Genomic DNA, 15,933 nt, shown 5'->3' with positions numbered 1-15,933 from the left:
CTGCGACTTTCAGTGTACGACAACGGCACTGTCTCAAACTAAGTATAACCCATTTTGGAGCGGGAACCCCTTTTGGTGTAAGCATTATGTTATGCCTTAGCTATTGAAAAATAGCAGATCTACAAGCTCATAGTGCGCCACGAGCTTGTAGATCTGCTATTTTTTGAAAAATCGAAGAACGACTGACATATAGACATATAGAAACATAGCTTTTTCAGAAGACTGTCAGGATGTAGAAGACATTTTTTTAGAATCTGATCTCAGGTCAGAATGGGATAAATCAGGCTATTAGTGTCTTGACTCACCCCCTGCCTGTGTGAGAGTGGGATCCGTGGTGGCCTGCACAGACACTGTCCCGTCGCTCACCGCCGTCGCGGGGAAGTAAGCAAAGCGTGTCTCTCCTCCCACTGCCTCCCCTGCTGGGCTACCGCCATTACTGAAGGGGTTCTGGATCACAGCCTGTGACAGACAGAAAGAAGCCTGATTTATACTTAGTTGGGTGCCGAAAATAGCTGATCTACAAGCTCACAACACATAACTTATAAGCCATAGGGGAGAGAGTTTTTATCAAACAGCAACACACCTCTCTTGTATACGCACACACTGTATATACACAAAGACTCTCTCTATCTCCACATAGCTGGTCACTCGACACACACACACACACACACACACACACACATACACGCGCGCACACACACACACACACACACACACACACACACACACACACACACACACACACACAGTTGGCACAAAGGGAGGCGAGTGGGAGACTTGTTAGCAGAGACAGGAGTGGCAGGTGAGAGGTCTGCACATAGTATGTCACATAATACTACTGCCAACTTAGGCTCAATCATAAAACCTTTAACCATTATTTTACACTTTAGATGTTGAAAAATAGCAGATATAGAAGCTCATAGCGTTGCACTGACCAAGTGCCCGCTATGTGCTTGAAGACCTGCTGTTTTAGAAAGATCGTGAAAATGTGTACACATCTTTGAATATACATTCTTTCACAGCAAACATTTTTAACTCAAATCTTTGCTTCTGGGGTCCCTGGAACAAAATATTTTGAGATGTGGGTCTGCAGCCAAATGCAGATCATTCTGGGGGTCCTTGACATGAAAATGTTTGAGCACTGCTCACTGACATGGAAACGAAAAAGATGCGTTTTTCAGAAAACTGTTAGGATTTAGAAGACATTTTGTAGAATCTGGTCTCAGGTGTTAATGTGTTATGGTTAATATATACATTTTCAAATGACCATATATGCATATATTAGCCTTTAGTGGAGCCAGGTTCGTGGGACACGGTTGCCAAGTTGCTGTGGGTTCTGGTACCTGTGCTACTGCTTGGGGACCGCCAGAGAAGGCGGTCGAGGAGACCACACTCACCGCCCCTCCTCCCTCGTCTCTCCCCTCCAGCTGCTGGTCCGTCACCTGGACGACACGGTACGTCACCTGAGGGGCCGTCGAGACGGAGAGAGGGCGGTGTGATGCAAAGAGACAGACCACAAGAGAGAAAGAGAGACCCATGGAGTGAGAAAACAGAGAGGGCTCAGTCAGCCTCTCATGAATGTAAACAGTACCTACCATGTAGAAGATGTCTTTATCGTATCCAGTCGTTTCAGTTCAGACAATTCTACCATTTGCCGCAACAGTTCAAATTTAAGCATGTAAAGATCCCAGGCATTATGCCTCAGAATGTGTTCAATTTAATACAAAAAAAAGAAATCAGCCTGTTTGTTCAAAATAATCTGTATTTGTAACCCGTAATCATGTGACTCTCCGCCTGACTGACATGTGACACGGCCGCATGCCAATCCTGGTCCAGACTGGAATCACATGATCACTCACACCAGCGCTGTTTATGCCAAATGAGCAACACGCATCACCTATAAACTTGTTTCCTCTGTATTCATTTCGAAACAGTCTGCCGCCAATGTCAAGAAAATTACCCTAACTGAGTTAATTAGTAAGGCTGAAGGCACTGCAAGGCAGAACAACATAGCCTATCTCCCTTTTAAAGCAAAATGCAGTATGGAATTAATGTGTGGGCGGAAAAAATATATATATACTTTTTCTTTTACATTGCACTAAAATGGCATGAGCGAGTGAGGGGCTGAACTGTTGAACAGAAACAAACGGACCCCAATAACAGGGCTATTTATATGGTACATAAGTGGTAGAAAACATTGATTAATCAGACAAAGTGTGAATGCTATAATGTCTTTCACAAATAATGTATAATCGTTCGTCTTGAAATGACAATGACAGCAGTACTATTTTCAATTTTCATGAACCATTTTCATGTACAGTATGGGTAAACGCATGCAGATAGTGGATACAATAGTACTGTCTACCAGCCTGGACAGCTCCTGAACAATTAACGTCATGATAGTAAACAAACACCTAAATGTTAAACATTCAGAATTATTGTTATTACCTTCAGCTGTGTTTACCCTGGCCATTATGTGATGTGAATGGATACTGAAAGTAATATTTACTGGTGTTGTTTTGCACTGCATCTGAACTTGAAGTATGTGTACGACACTGTAAAGCACTTTGGTACAACGTTGTTATTTAAATGTGCTATATAAATAAAGGTGGTATGGTATGGTACATCTGAGCTTCAATGCAACCAAGATCCATTCCTGTATTCATATTTCATTTTCATTTGACATCATGAAAATAAAGTGTGAGCACTGCTTTTTCGTGTGAACTCCTACACCAATGTAGAATAGCATTGTTATTACCAAATTATTATTCCTGTGCTGCAATGTGAAGGTATTATTTTCCCACTCACTACGTACCTGCCCCCCCTCGGTGCGGAACTGGTATTGTATGTTGTGGTCACCGAATGCTGAAGCCTGCTGTACGCTGGCTATTGTAACAGCTGTCTGCTCCTCACCCCCTGCACCGTCTCCAGGAAAGGGAGTAAAAAGGCAGTATAAGGAGAGGGGAAACAATGCAATGATGACATTGATGATCCTACCAAGTCAGCTGTGTAGGACAACAAACTGCTTTGTATTGGTATAGAACTAAAAAATACATAAGGATGAGCAGGAAAACACAGACAACTCTATCCATCAACATGAATGCTGTTAAAAAGTGAGTCAATGCCCTGTCCAATATAATAGACAACACGACCGCAGGATCCAATACCTTCAGATATCTGAACAATCTCCTCTTCTTGCTTTTCTTGGCTGCAAAACAGGATTGAAAGCAAATAAAAAAAACTATGTGAATGTAATGATCACCTTATATTCTTTAAATTGGCAGCAAGCTGCAGTAGTAGTACTGACTGACAGTATCTCTTGCCTAGTTTAAAGTCATCCTCAACTTTAGATTAGATAATTTGATACATAGGCTACAGAGTTTGTAATGCAAAATGTCACCAACGTCCATCGTACTTAAGTTACTTAGTTGCAACAGTCAGTGAAATATATAGTTTTATGTTTTGATAGATTAAGCTACCGAACATGTTTCTGCCTTCGTGTTGCCTCCAACATCTTGGCAACAGCTTTCAACCGTAAGATGTTCGTGGCCTGCTTCTCTAGCTGAATCGTGTATTTGAAATAAGTAATAATTACTTATTTTTTAAACTTGTTAGTTTTCAGGTCAGGCCTGTGCTAGCGTCACCAGCTAGCGCGCATAACATTAGCCTGGGCTCAGTTAGCCATTTTAGCTGGCAGTGAATTTACCTTGTGGTGTCCAGACTCTGTTCGAGCATATCCATCAGGGTTGGAATAAAAAGTGATATTCTGTGTCACAGACGGAGATGGAAGTGCTGATCACGGGAACAAACACTCGGGTCATGTGAGAGAGACAGCCCAAGACACGTGAGGTATGGATCGGTCTCGGAGTTAAAATGGAGAGCGCTGCTGCAGCTGGTTATAGACGGTTATAGATGTGGATCTGGATCGGGTCTGATCCACTGCCTCTGGTCTGGTATATGGACCGTCGCAGTATTGTTTTTGTTGATGGGAACTTCAGTGGCGCACGGCACAACCCATTCAAAGCTATGCTTGCACAAGTTTAATACTTAAAATATATAGGCTATATGGGAAGAGAGGAACTATATATAAAAGTGTCTATTCTAGTCTTTCGCTAATATCGGGTACCGTCCGTTATACTTCATCATTCAGAACAGCTTTCCGTGCAGAAACAGAGGAACAGCTGCCCAGACCACCATCCACTCTTATCCCAAACAGGGATGTGATGTGTGAAGGGCCTGAAGGCTGTCGCATTATTCTATTGTGTTTCTTAATAATTTGTTGTTGACAATCCATCAAAGGGCGTGATTTGGTACGATTGTGATTAGCCTATGAATTTTTTGCTCAAGTGAAGGTGTTATGGCAAAAGTAAAAACTGTCACAAAGTATGCTACTGTACATGGAAAAAATATTTCAATCAATCAATAAAAGTGTGAACTGAGCGGTGCAGGCTGTGTGTGTACTCTACTGTTATAGTGGTCAGTGTGAAGCTCAACAGCTGTACTGTAGCCCTGCTCAGCAGTGTCACTTTACTGTTGGTCACCCTACGTTGATTGATTGAAATTTGTATTCAGTTTATATAATGTATACAGTTCAAAGAAAGTACAGTTCAATACTTTTTATTTTTTTTTAAGATATTTTTTGCGGCTTAGGCCTACGCCTTTTTTTGGTTTTTGAAGGGACAGACAGTAGGCTGACAGGAAACGGGAGAGAGATGGGGGGATGACATGCAGTAAAGGCCGGGCTCAGGAGTCGAACCCGCGGCACACTGCGACTGGATCACCAGTCGGGTGCCCAGACGTTTATGCCACCGCCTGGGCACAGTACAGTTCAATACTGCTACGAGGATACGTATACATACATACCCAGCCGATCTCAGCGATCTGCGGGGGGAGCAGGGACTTTAACTTTTTACAGGGGCCAGTTTCAAATTGCAGTTGCCCGTAAGTACTATTTGAGAGCGGTTTTGAAGGAGCTGTCCGTGCTCAAACGGACATATACAAAGGGACAGACACAGCTGTTCATTGGAGCGGTTAGGCACCGCCCCTTTGAGACATTTTGACTCATTAGAAAATGATGCCCACAGGCTTCTTTTGTTTAAAGTGGGAAATTTGGTATATATATATTTTTTTTATTGGCATACATTCATGAATCCACTTGCCCGGCAGGCCCGTCTAGAGTTTGAAATGTGAATGGACAGGTATAAGTCAAAAGGGAGACATCGAAGAGGAAGGATGGATGGTCGAAGGATCAACATATTGAATGTCAGAACAGGTATGGACATATATCCATATATGGAAATCTAAGGGTTTGAGGTCAGATGTAGAGTTGCTGGACAATATTGATGACATCAGGGATCTCCATACATGGGCTTAATTGCGCCTGCAGGTCACATTTACTATGACATCAGGGCAGTGCCGGTTCTAGGCCTTTTGAGGCCCTAGGCAACATATTATACAGAGCCCAAAATGTTTATAAACAAATCACAAATGTTTATAAACAAATCACAAATGTTTATAAACAAATCACAAATGTTTATAAACAAATACCAAAATGTTTATAAACAAATCACAAATCCCTTGGTCCTACCCCCCCGACCATGAGACTTACTACAGGTAAACTGGTAGTGGTCCTACCCCCCCCCCATGAGACTTACAAATCCCAAATGTTTATAAACAAATCCCAAATGTTTGTAAACAAATCCCAAATGTTTATAAACAAACCCCAAATGTTTATAAACAAATCCCAAAATGTTTATAAACAAATCACAAATGTTTATAAACAAATCACAAATGTTTATAAACAAATACCAAAATGTTTATAAACAAATCCCAAATCCCTTGGTCCTACCCCCCCGACCATGAGACTTACTACAGGTCAACTGGTAGTGGTCCTACCCCCCCCCCCCATGAGACTTACAAATCCCAAATGTTTATAAACAAATCCCAAATGTTTGTAAACAAATCCCAAATGTTTATAAACAAATCCCAAAATGTTTATAAATAAATCACAAATGTTTATAAACAAATCACAAATGTTTATAAACAAATACCAAAATGTTTATAAACAAATCCCAAATCCCTTGGTCCTACCCCCCCGACCAAATCAGGGTCTCCACATCTCCATCCCTGATGATCCCTGGTGACCTGGGCACCATATATAGGGGCTTGCCTGGGGTGACCAACCAACAAACTCATTGACAAGAAATGCAGGATTCCATAGTAAATGCGACCTGCGGTCAATAATGATACTGTTACATATAAACCGCTATGCTCAATACCGACATCCGGTCAGCTTGTGGATTCACAAATGTTACTGTATGTATTGTATATAGACAATATTTTAGGCCAATACAAAAAACTATATAGCCTATACCAAACGTCCCACTCCACACCCCCAGCTGCCGGACTATATGAGAATTGAGAAAAGTCACATCATATGTTTATGGATTTTGATCTCCTGGCCATGACAATCATGCATGGATAGGTAATTGCACCTACCTAAATATTATAAATATTATTTCGGCCGAGGTTGGGGGGATAATGCCTACTTATTAGCTGTGTTATGTCCAATGATGACCGCATATCACAGTCAGTCACCCGCCATGAACTTTACTCTACTTACCGGCAGCGGAAGTTGCGGAACGTTTCTGTACGAGGGTTTTGTTTGCGACGGAGATGACGAGAACACACTACAATATGGACTGTGATTGGCTACGAAATTCCATATGATTGATGGTTTGCATTACGTGCAGCTTCTGATTGGCGTCTATGGTGGGCGGTCCCATTTAGTCCCGCCTTCAGTGGATTCACTCTAAAACATTTCCGACCTTCCTTTAAGGTTCATTGCGGTGACTGCCTGTGTGGCTAATTCAGTTAGCAGAACTTGCAACAATAACACCACACAACTGCAATGTCTGGCCGAGTTCTCGTTGGAGTTAAACGTGTCATTGACTACGCAGTCAAGGTATTGTCTCCTAACTCTCCTTGTTTAAAAATAATTTCCAGAACATGCAAAATATGCTATTTGTCGTACTCTTTGAGGTGCTGTGACCTGCTATCCTCTGGGTCGTCTTTAGCCATATCTGACTGACGGCGTACAGTATACTGCGCTGCCAGTAGACACGTTACAACAGCTTGTATTGTAGGAAAACTAACGTCGTTACAATACATTGCTAATAACACACGGTTTTACGTTATAACCTATAACGTGTCAAATCAATTGACCAGTTTGATTGATTGAAAATTGTATTGACAGTTTGTAGAATGTGCACCTGCTGGGATACCTTTCATAAGGTTGTTGCGAAAGGTATGTAATTAATTAGCCCGATAATGGCTGATATTCCATGCAATGGAGGACATAAGGGGCTGAAGCTGGTCAGCTGCAATGTTAACAATTTATTTTTGTAGTTATAATGTATTAATTCCCATACATCTAGCTGCAAAGATTAACCTAATCCTATTCAATTTGATCAAAACGTGCTACATACCTGTATGTGTAAGATATTTTAACTGTTATAATCATAACTGGGGTGTTTAATCAAGAATTCTATCAAATTCATTGCCTCATCTCAAACCACGTTTGCTTGATGTTATTTTTGAGGGGGCGCTGTCCCACCTATATTCAGCTATTAATTAGTGTAGATTTACGTCTTATACAATCATTAAATTCCCATTGACAATGAATGGAGAATTTACGTCATATGTGGACGACCAAATCGGCTATTTATGTCCTCGCACAAATTAAATTCCCATTGACAATGAATGGAAAATGTATGTCTTATGTGTCTGAGCAAATTTGTTATTTCTGTCCTACACAAACTTAAATTCCCATTGGCAAATTATGAATGGATCATTTACGTCATATGAGTCTGAGCAAATAGACATGTTACGTCATGAGGATGTACCCCCTCAAGAGCGCCCTCGGCTCACTTCACACAGGGGTGTGATTATGTTATTTTTATTATCTGCATTTATCAGTATCTGCATATCTGGCAACATTGAAAAATAGGAGTATACCGTATTCACTTAGTATTCACTGACTTACGGTATTCACTTCACTGACTTAAAAGTATTCACTGACTTTGTATTCCCTGACATAGTATTCACATTACGGATTTATGGCCCGTCTGCATATTATCAAAGGGATGTGTAACACCCATGGCCATGCTCACTTTTACCATAGAGTCGCGGGTTGAGTTGTCTTTATTCTTTAAGGATGATATTTTCAGAGGAGAAATTTCAATTCAGAAGCACTGCCAGAGATGGGCTGAAAAATCTGGAGTCTCCTGCTAAATTCACAACTGTTGGCATTTATGTGTATCTATCTGTTTACAGCTGCTCTCTGCAGTGGTCAGAGTGTTCCTGCTTTAGCTGCACTCAACTGGATCCGTCATACAGCCAGGCTTTCAGTCTGTTTGTACAGTGATACAACTCTTTCCTACTAGCAGTTTTCTCAACTATGAGACAGGCAAAACGTGTCTGTCCAAGCTCTGTTCAGGGAAGGGTCACTCTGGGAGAGTTGGCACTTTCGAGGATTAGTCTAAGGCTTAGATAATTTTTGTGGATTAAAATGTACATTGCCATAAATGTTCCTTAAATACATATATTGTCAATCAACATATTCAATCTGTATTTTATATATAATATTCACATGGTATATGATAGTTCGTAAAGACTCTTTGTGTCAATGGGCAACTGATAGAAGATGAAATATTAATTTGACGCTACTATACACAATGCAAATGGGATACAACTATCTGAAGTGAAAGTTCAGACCTACATTAGAATTTAGAATAAATTAATATATAGTCAGAGTACTCTGTAGTTAATGTTCTCTTTCTCAGCTGCTCACTGGAGTGCATTACGATACAGTCATACAGATGGTAACAAAAGCATTCGGAAGGGGACGCAAACCCTGCACTCTCCCAGTGCTGAAGCAGCAGAAAAATTCCACAACTTTGTTTTATAGCAATTAGAACATATTTCATGGTGCATCTGGTCTGTTGTGGGGTGGCATGCACCAAAGGTAGTCAACCGAGTGGCATCCAAGGACCATGTTGTCTAATGCATATACAGTGCATGGATCAAAGCAGCTGAAGAAGTGTCACCTTGGTTTATTGCCTTTCAACACAATGCACCAACCTCTCTCTCTCTCTCTCTCTCTCTCTCTCTCTCTCTCTCTCTCTCGTTGCTCTCTATCACCCCGTCTGTCAGGTTGTCCTAGAATCTAACGCTACTTGTCCCTTTCATCATGCTGTGCCCCCATCGTGACTGTCTCTGACTGTCCTAATGCTTTCTTCTTCCTCCTACAGATTCGTGTGAAGCCAGACAACAGCGGCGTTGTGACGGATGGCGTGAAGCACTCGATGAACCCCTTCTGTGAGATCGCTGTGGAGGAAGCGGTCAAGCTCAAGGAGAAGAAGCTGATTAAGGAGGTGGTGGCTGTCAGCTGCGGGCCGCAGCAAGTACAGGTGGGTGTGACGGAGCACCAGGCCTCTGCACCACTGCCTCATTATCCTGTCCTTATAGACATACAGGGAGTTGGCCAATAATAGCCATATAGTACTCATTCTTGGAGCAGGTGCACGTGGAGTCTCCAAGAGTGAATAAATCTTTATTCTGGTTATGTTTTCATTTGTTGATTATAACCATGCTAAAAATAAGCGTTTCCATAGATTGTAAATGCGCTATGCTCAGCAGTTCTCTTCTGAAGTGCTGGGTGAAGCAGGATTTAAGCATTGAAAGGTGAAAGTAGTGCCATACGCCAAAATGCTTCATCCATGGCTTATAATAGTACACATTTCTTCACAGCTACAAGTACATTTGCAGAACAAATTAATTTAACAATTGTAGAGCCACCTGCTATGGCCCTTCTCAGATATTCAGGGCCACAACCCAGACGGGCTTAATATGCACAAGGGCCTTTTTACCAATGTCCTCTAGACATGCACTGTGGCAGCTTGTCTGCTTTGTGTTCAGAATAAAAATTGAGGCATAGATTGATTATTTTGAGTTTTATGGGGTACTTTGTTAGCTATTGTAGGACTGTTTTCTTATTTGCCATTAGGGCTGCAAGGCCAACTATCGATTATTTTCTCAGCGATTATTCGCTGAGAAGTTTTATATTATTATTGCAAAAAATAGTGAAGCTTTTCGACTATAATGACATTAGGGTTCAATTACTAAGGCATTATATTACAACGTCTGTTATGATTATTTGTTATGATGTATTACATTGATTATTTTTATTTACTGTTGCACTCCTAATAACTATGTTAAATACCTTATATTAACATAATTGTTGTTGTTTGTTTGTGTGCGACTTTGCAGCCTCTGTCCAGGCCATGAGCTGTTCTGACAGCTTGTTGTGTTTGCTGTCTGAGAATGTTTGAGCCCACATCCTAGGCTAGAAAGATTTGTTACGTAACCATTTCATGGGATTTAGTGAGGTGGTGAGTGCAGTTCGTCTGAGGTGGTAGTGAGACTGAGAGCCATGCCTGAGGATTCTAATTAATGTATCTGATCAAATGGCATAATATTCTTTCAAAGAACATGTCTAAATCTGAACATGAAACTAGCTCAAAAGAAGTGCACATCAAGATAAAAAAAGAAAACCTTTTGAAGTGCTGGACCCAAAATTAACAAAGATCAAAGGCAAAGAAGCACAGCTTGCATTGTAGCTCCCTTAAGTAAATTAAGCATTTCAAGCCAAAGCTCTCTTATTCAGACTCAAGAGCTTTAAGCTTGAAACTTCACACATTGGACGCCTTGATTAAATGAATTGATTAATAAAGTCACTTAAGGGTGTGTGCCTGTGGACTTCCTTTTTGCCTTTAAAACCTAACCATACCATTACATACAAGTTTGACATACAGTTCTGTTGTCTTTGAGCAAAATAACCTATATATCCAAACCTATATATCGCTACCACTTAAAGAATATACTACTGTATGTTTTTAGTCATGGATTGCAGAACAGAAAATATTGTTACTTGGGTGTTGCATTCTTGGAGCTCTTTCTTTCTGTCTTGTCAGAGCTGTGTCTCAACTTAAGTGTATGTTGTTTATTCAGGAAACCATCCGCACTGCACTTGCCATGGGGGCAGATCGTGGCATCCACGTGGAAGTCGCTGCAAAGGATTACGCTAACATGGGACCCCTGCAGGTCTCCAAGATCTTTGCGGCTCTGGCAAAGAAGGAAGAGGCTCAACTCGTCATCCTCGGCAAACAGGTTTGAGATATCCAAAAGCAAAACTACCACTTTAGTCAAATTCCACTTGAAACATTACTATTGGATGGATATCAATAAAATGATTGAAAACCAACCACATAATATTCCCATTAAAACATTGTCTACTTGACTGCATATCATTAGGTTATCTCATCAAAAGTTGTTTTGGTAGCTTGGCACTTCATTCCTTATATCCAATATATTATATATTCTAATATTTTAAGACTCACTGCTGTTTCCCCCCCCCCCCCCCCCCCCCCCCTCCAAAGGCTATTGATGATGACTGCAACCAGACAGGTCAGATGACAGCTGCCTTGCTGGACTGGCCTCAAGTGAGTTTTAACTTTGATGTGGTGATTGAGTCATAGTATACTGACTTGCACCTAAAAGCATACAGTGTTGACATTATGTCACTGTACCACGTGTCTTATCAAGTATGGTGGATACTAGTTTGAGTCAGTCAGAGCTACACAAATCCTACTATGAAGGTCAAAGGCTCTTTGGAATCAGTGTTGTAGGGTGTAGTTACTATGTTCAGCCAACAGAGGAGGCACTAACACTGTTAAAAACTCATCCTAAGGTTTAAGCAATCATAACTTTCAAGAGTAAGTGTTTCAAAATGCCCATCCAACAAGAACAAACTTCCATAATTATTCAACCTGATGCTTAACGACTGCTGGATGTTGCTACTTAAAGCATAATACAAATGTGTACATCCTGCCTGCATATAGGTTATTTATGGTACACCAACTTTCAGCAGCTGTCACTGATTCCCCTAGTGATGAAATGTATTAATCCTGACTACAAGATGACATAGGGACTTAAACAAGATAATGTCATGTTAATGTGTCCTGTCCCCGAGGTCTTGAATTGAGGCTCAGTGTTGTTATTTCAGGGCACCTTTGCATCTGAGGTGACATTGGAAGATGGTAAGGTGAAAGTGGTGAGAGAAATCGATGGTGGACTGGAGACCATTAAGATCAACTTGCCTGCAGTGCTGACTGCAGACCTACGACTCAATACCCCCAGATACGCCACTCTTCCCAATATCATGGTACAGACATCCACACACACTAGAGTTACAGAGTTGATTTCAGGGATGTGTTGACCAATAAATCAGTCAACTCTTGAAATATGAAAGCTCTTGTTCATCTGGTCTTGAATGCATTTTGGTGTAGTTTGGTGTTGTGCACTTACTCACCATTACCCACTCATGAATGAATGCTCCAAAGATAAGCAGTTATTACGGTACACCCAAATTGTTTTAGCAAAGATTCACTCGTGTTCTTCGTCTCTATTACTTATTTAGAAAGCCAAAAAGAAGAAGATCGCTAAAATGCTGCCAGCAGATCTGGGCGTTGACATGACGTCACGATTAGAGGTGGTGAGAGTGGACGAGCCTCCTCAGAGACTGGCTGGCGTGAAAGTGGAGACGGTCGACGACCTGGTGAGCAAGCTCAGGGAGGCAGGGAGGATATAGAGGCCGAGAAGGAGAGCACAGGAACAAAACAGAAGGGTGAGTCTACTCTCCATATGTACACATCTTACACTGAACTCTCACACACACATTTACAGCCTTTCTCTTACACATATACACCGCTGCAATAGCCTCACCTCAATGGCAGTGTCCAATCTGGGCAATCAATGCAATTCTTATACTTTGTTGAATGTTGAACTTCCGAGATGTTATCAATAAGCTGGTGCCAAGTATCAATATTTTACTAAAATATTATGAATACGCACAGGTACAGAACACTGAAGTCCTTAAACCAGAAACCGAACCCTAACCTCAACAAAGCGAAGTTGTTGTATAGTGCAGTTTCATCATGTTTTTGCTTCAGCGACAGTCATTTCACATCCCCGTTTCCTAGTCGCCTACTGGCGTTAGGCAGTATGTGAAAATGTCCATATTTCCTCCATTGCATGGTCTTGATAAGAACATAATTGGTGATTATCGGTTGATTCATTCGAAGCAGGTGTTATAAGCAACCCTAGCAACGGCAAATATTCATCTCTTTGCATCTCTGTTCCTTATAATATTGCTCACCATAATGTTGCTCTGTCCTCCATACTTGGATATTATCTGGTTTGTGAATACTGTGATATACAGTAGACATTAGACAGTTTGTCTTCAGTTACGTAGATATCATGATATATCGTGAATTAATCTATTATTGCAGATATTGTGGAGTCAAATATTGTCACAGTATAGTATCATCATCCCACCCCTAGTCGTACAATAGCATTGCTTGCAGAAAAAAGCTGGCAGATCTGTTAATTCGATAAATAATCGAACAATGAAGTATAATAATTGGGCACTAATGTGTTTTGTTCATCAAGTTGGCTAATATTTGTCTTGTCAAACATTAAAGAAGATTACTCTCGGTTCAACTTCTCAGCTGAGTGCAGACTGCAGAGCATGTGGGGGTGGGACTGATAGACAGACTGGTGCGTAGAGATTAATGGTCATAAATGTACACGCATGGAAAATCACAACTTGTTAATTAGTTCAGAGGCCATTTGTAAAACATGCAACACAAACAAGGTTGTGTTGTGACATTTAGCTGTTTATTTTGTGCACTTTAGGTTATGCCGACACTCTTTTTAGCATTTCACTGTATAACACATCATGTTTGACCCCATAATCAGAGCATAATATTCAGCAACTGTTGAAACCCAGCCATCACGGCTAGGAGAAAGAAAATAGCCAAATCATCTGCATACTTAAGATGGTTAATTGGGGTGATGCCAACGAGTTTTGCAGCCTCTTAGTTGTTCGTATAAATCATTCATGTACACATTAAAGATGGGGGGGGGGCTATTTTCATCAGCCCCCCGTCATAGTCTATTCAAACACCAAAGGAGGCAGAAACGCTGTTACCCCATCTGACCTGCATGCTTTGGTTGACATGCCAGGATTGTTATCGTGGTATCGGGCACTGTTGACTCTATTTCTGAAATAACGTTTCATGGGTGACCCGGTCTAAAGAATTTGAAGCCAGCATCAATAACACGGGGTAGACTGTCTTTTCCACATTTCAGCTACCGGTACTTGTTTCAAGGCACAAATAAGTACCATGCTTAGCCTTGAAGTCAAACTGTTTTGTTCATTAATCATTACCATATTTATATTCATGAAACCGATCCAATAGAATCATTTCCGTGACTTTAGATACCACACTAGCTAATCAAAGTGTGCAGGCCTAGGCTATAATTACCTCCCAGCAGCATTGCCAGATTTGACCTTGGTGGCAGGAACAAGAGTTATGGACAATATAGAATCTGTCAACAGTCGTGTTTGCAAATATAATGACATGAACCTCGCATTGGTCAGCTTTTTCTAGTCCAGGGCAGGGCTCTATGTGGGCCTACCTGAACCCAAGCCTTTAATGCCTCCATAGTTTCTGTAGTCGCATGCTTATTCCAACCTGGCTTAATGTGGATGTGGAGGATCTACTGGATCTCCCTTATACACAGCTCCCACAATACCATCATACATACTGTAGAGCAATAGTACAGGTGAAAAACAATTCAGGTACAGGGTAGTCCGATTTATTTTCCTTCCTTGTTTCACTTAATAATAATTTCACATTGTAGAAATACTCTAAAGGCTTGTATAAAAAAAATTCGTACAATGCCAAAATAATACCTCTGGATTGAGGAGCGAGAATATATTTATATATTTGACCAAATGGTGAACAGTGATATGTCCCAAAATGTAATCAAAAGACTATATATCAAAGAGTAAAATGTAGCAATTCTTTCATGATTAAACTAATTCAATGTTGCAGTTAAAAACCTACAGTATGTCTGAGTGCTGATGACTTCTCTTTCTTGCTTGTAGGAGTCCTGGGTGAATAAATGGACATCATTATATAAGCTCACCCTGAGGACTGGTTGCTCGTGGCGGAAGCCTATTTATCCACCTAATCCCTCTGTTTGGGACTGTGACTCCAGCGGTTGTTCAAGCAAGAAGTACTGAGGGTGGAGTACTGAGAAACACTGTCTTGTAGCAGCCATCTTCCAGACCCATGGGGCCAGTCCTGTCTTTTATGTGCATTTTGTATCACATGGTACATGTATAATGTGGGTTACATACCTGTTGTGGAGTAATAGACAACCTGCTGCAGAAGCAGCAGAACATTCTTAACATGCAATACGTTCAAACTTCTTGCCACCATCCATTAATGTCCCTGTTTGTATTGCACTATACATGTTGCCATGATCGGTACAAAGCAATTTCATTAAGTGACTTGAAGTCTGAATTATACCTTATCGTACAACGTTGTCACACGCCGAAAATAGCCGATATACAAGCTCACCGTACAACACGCCGGGCGTCACTTTGCGACACATTGTGAGCTTGTAGATGGGCCGTTTTCGGGGGATTAGGCATGTCTCAGCTGTGTAAGTTTGTGTAAATGGTATATGTAAATATGGAGCCCAACATGTTTATTTGAATATGTTGCATATTGAGCATTAGTGACATGTCTACTGAGTGACTTTGTCTGTATATTTTATAAAATATAATTGAAACTGGGCACCAGGTCTGCCTAGATAGTGTCTCTCAGTACGAGCAAGAGAAGAAAAAAACGAAAAGAACATGTAAAGCTTACTATTTACCACAAGCGCCTCGATTCTGTGTAGATTGTACAGATACCTTCCATGACAATAAAGTAAACAGTTTTTTAATATCTAATATAA

The 15,933-nt window shown here is 40.9% G+C and overlaps 2 protein-coding genes across 5 annotated transcripts in view; one reads left to right on the top strand and one right to left on the bottom strand.

The window, feature by feature from the left end:
* The window catches only part of usf2l (upstream transcription factor 2, c-fos interacting-like), an 18,886-nt gene extending 15,046 nt beyond the window's left edge, over positions 1-3,840 (bottom strand). For both annotated transcript variants that reach the window (XM_080768652.1, XM_080768651.1), the window contains exons 1-5: positions 3,707-3,840; positions 3,168-3,208; positions 2,816-2,925; positions 1,344-1,463; positions 306-459 (exon numbers count right to left, since the gene is read on the bottom strand). In XM_080768652.1, coding sequence (XP_080624778.1) covers positions 306-459; positions 1,344-1,463; positions 2,816-2,925; positions 3,168-3,208; positions 3,707-3,741 — 460 coding nt within the window. In that variant the 5' untranslated portion in view covers positions 3,742-3,840. The remainder of the gene's footprint in view (positions 1-305; positions 460-1,343; positions 1,464-2,815; positions 2,926-3,167; positions 3,209-3,706) is intronic.
* On the top strand, positions 2,933-15,933 carry etfb (electron transfer flavoprotein subunit beta). 3 transcript variants are annotated; one of them, XM_080768655.1, is made up of 7 exons: positions 2,933-3,113; positions 9,312-9,470; positions 11,071-11,229; positions 11,499-11,561; positions 12,125-12,283; positions 12,539-12,745; positions 15,074-15,933. In XM_080768655.1, exons 2-6 carry the CDS (start codon positions 9,366-9,368, stop codon positions 12,707-12,709), a joined length of 657 nt encoding a protein of 218 aa, XP_080624781.1. In that variant the 5' UTR covers positions 2,933-3,113; positions 9,312-9,365; the 3' UTR covers positions 12,710-12,745; positions 15,074-15,933. The 3 variants fall into 3 exon arrangements, with proteins under 3 accessions (XP_080624781.1, XP_080624782.1, XP_080624780.1); XM_080768656.1 differs by lacking the exon at positions 2,933-3,113 and adding an exon at positions 3,707-3,849; XM_080768654.1 differs by lacking the exon at positions 2,933-3,113 and adding an exon at positions 6,838-6,964.

The sequence above is a fragment of the Protomyctophum bolini genome (assembly GCF_963924005.1).
Source record: "Protomyctophum bolini genome assembly, chromosome: 7".
Classification (NCBI taxonomy): domain Eukaryota; kingdom Metazoa; phylum Chordata; class Actinopteri; order Myctophiformes; family Myctophidae; genus Protomyctophum; species Protomyctophum bolini.
The sequence above is the reverse complement of the archived record's forward strand: the minus strand, read 5'-3'. Positions and strand labels throughout refer to the sequence as shown.

Excerpts from the sequence above, each read along its gene's own strand:
- etfb (XM_080768654.1), top strand. The coding sequence starts at position 6,911 with ATGTCTGGCCGAGTTCTCGTTGGAGTTAAACGTGTCATTGACTACGCA. Across the intron at positions 9,471-11,070 it reads GCGGGCCGCAGCAAGTACAG|GAAACCATCCGCACTGCACT; the intron begins GTGGGTGTGACG and ends TTGTTTATTCAG. Across the intron at positions 11,562-12,124 it reads CCTTGCTGGACTGGCCTCAA|GGCACCTTTGCATCTGAGGT; the intron begins GTGAGTTTTAAC and ends TTGTTATTTCAG.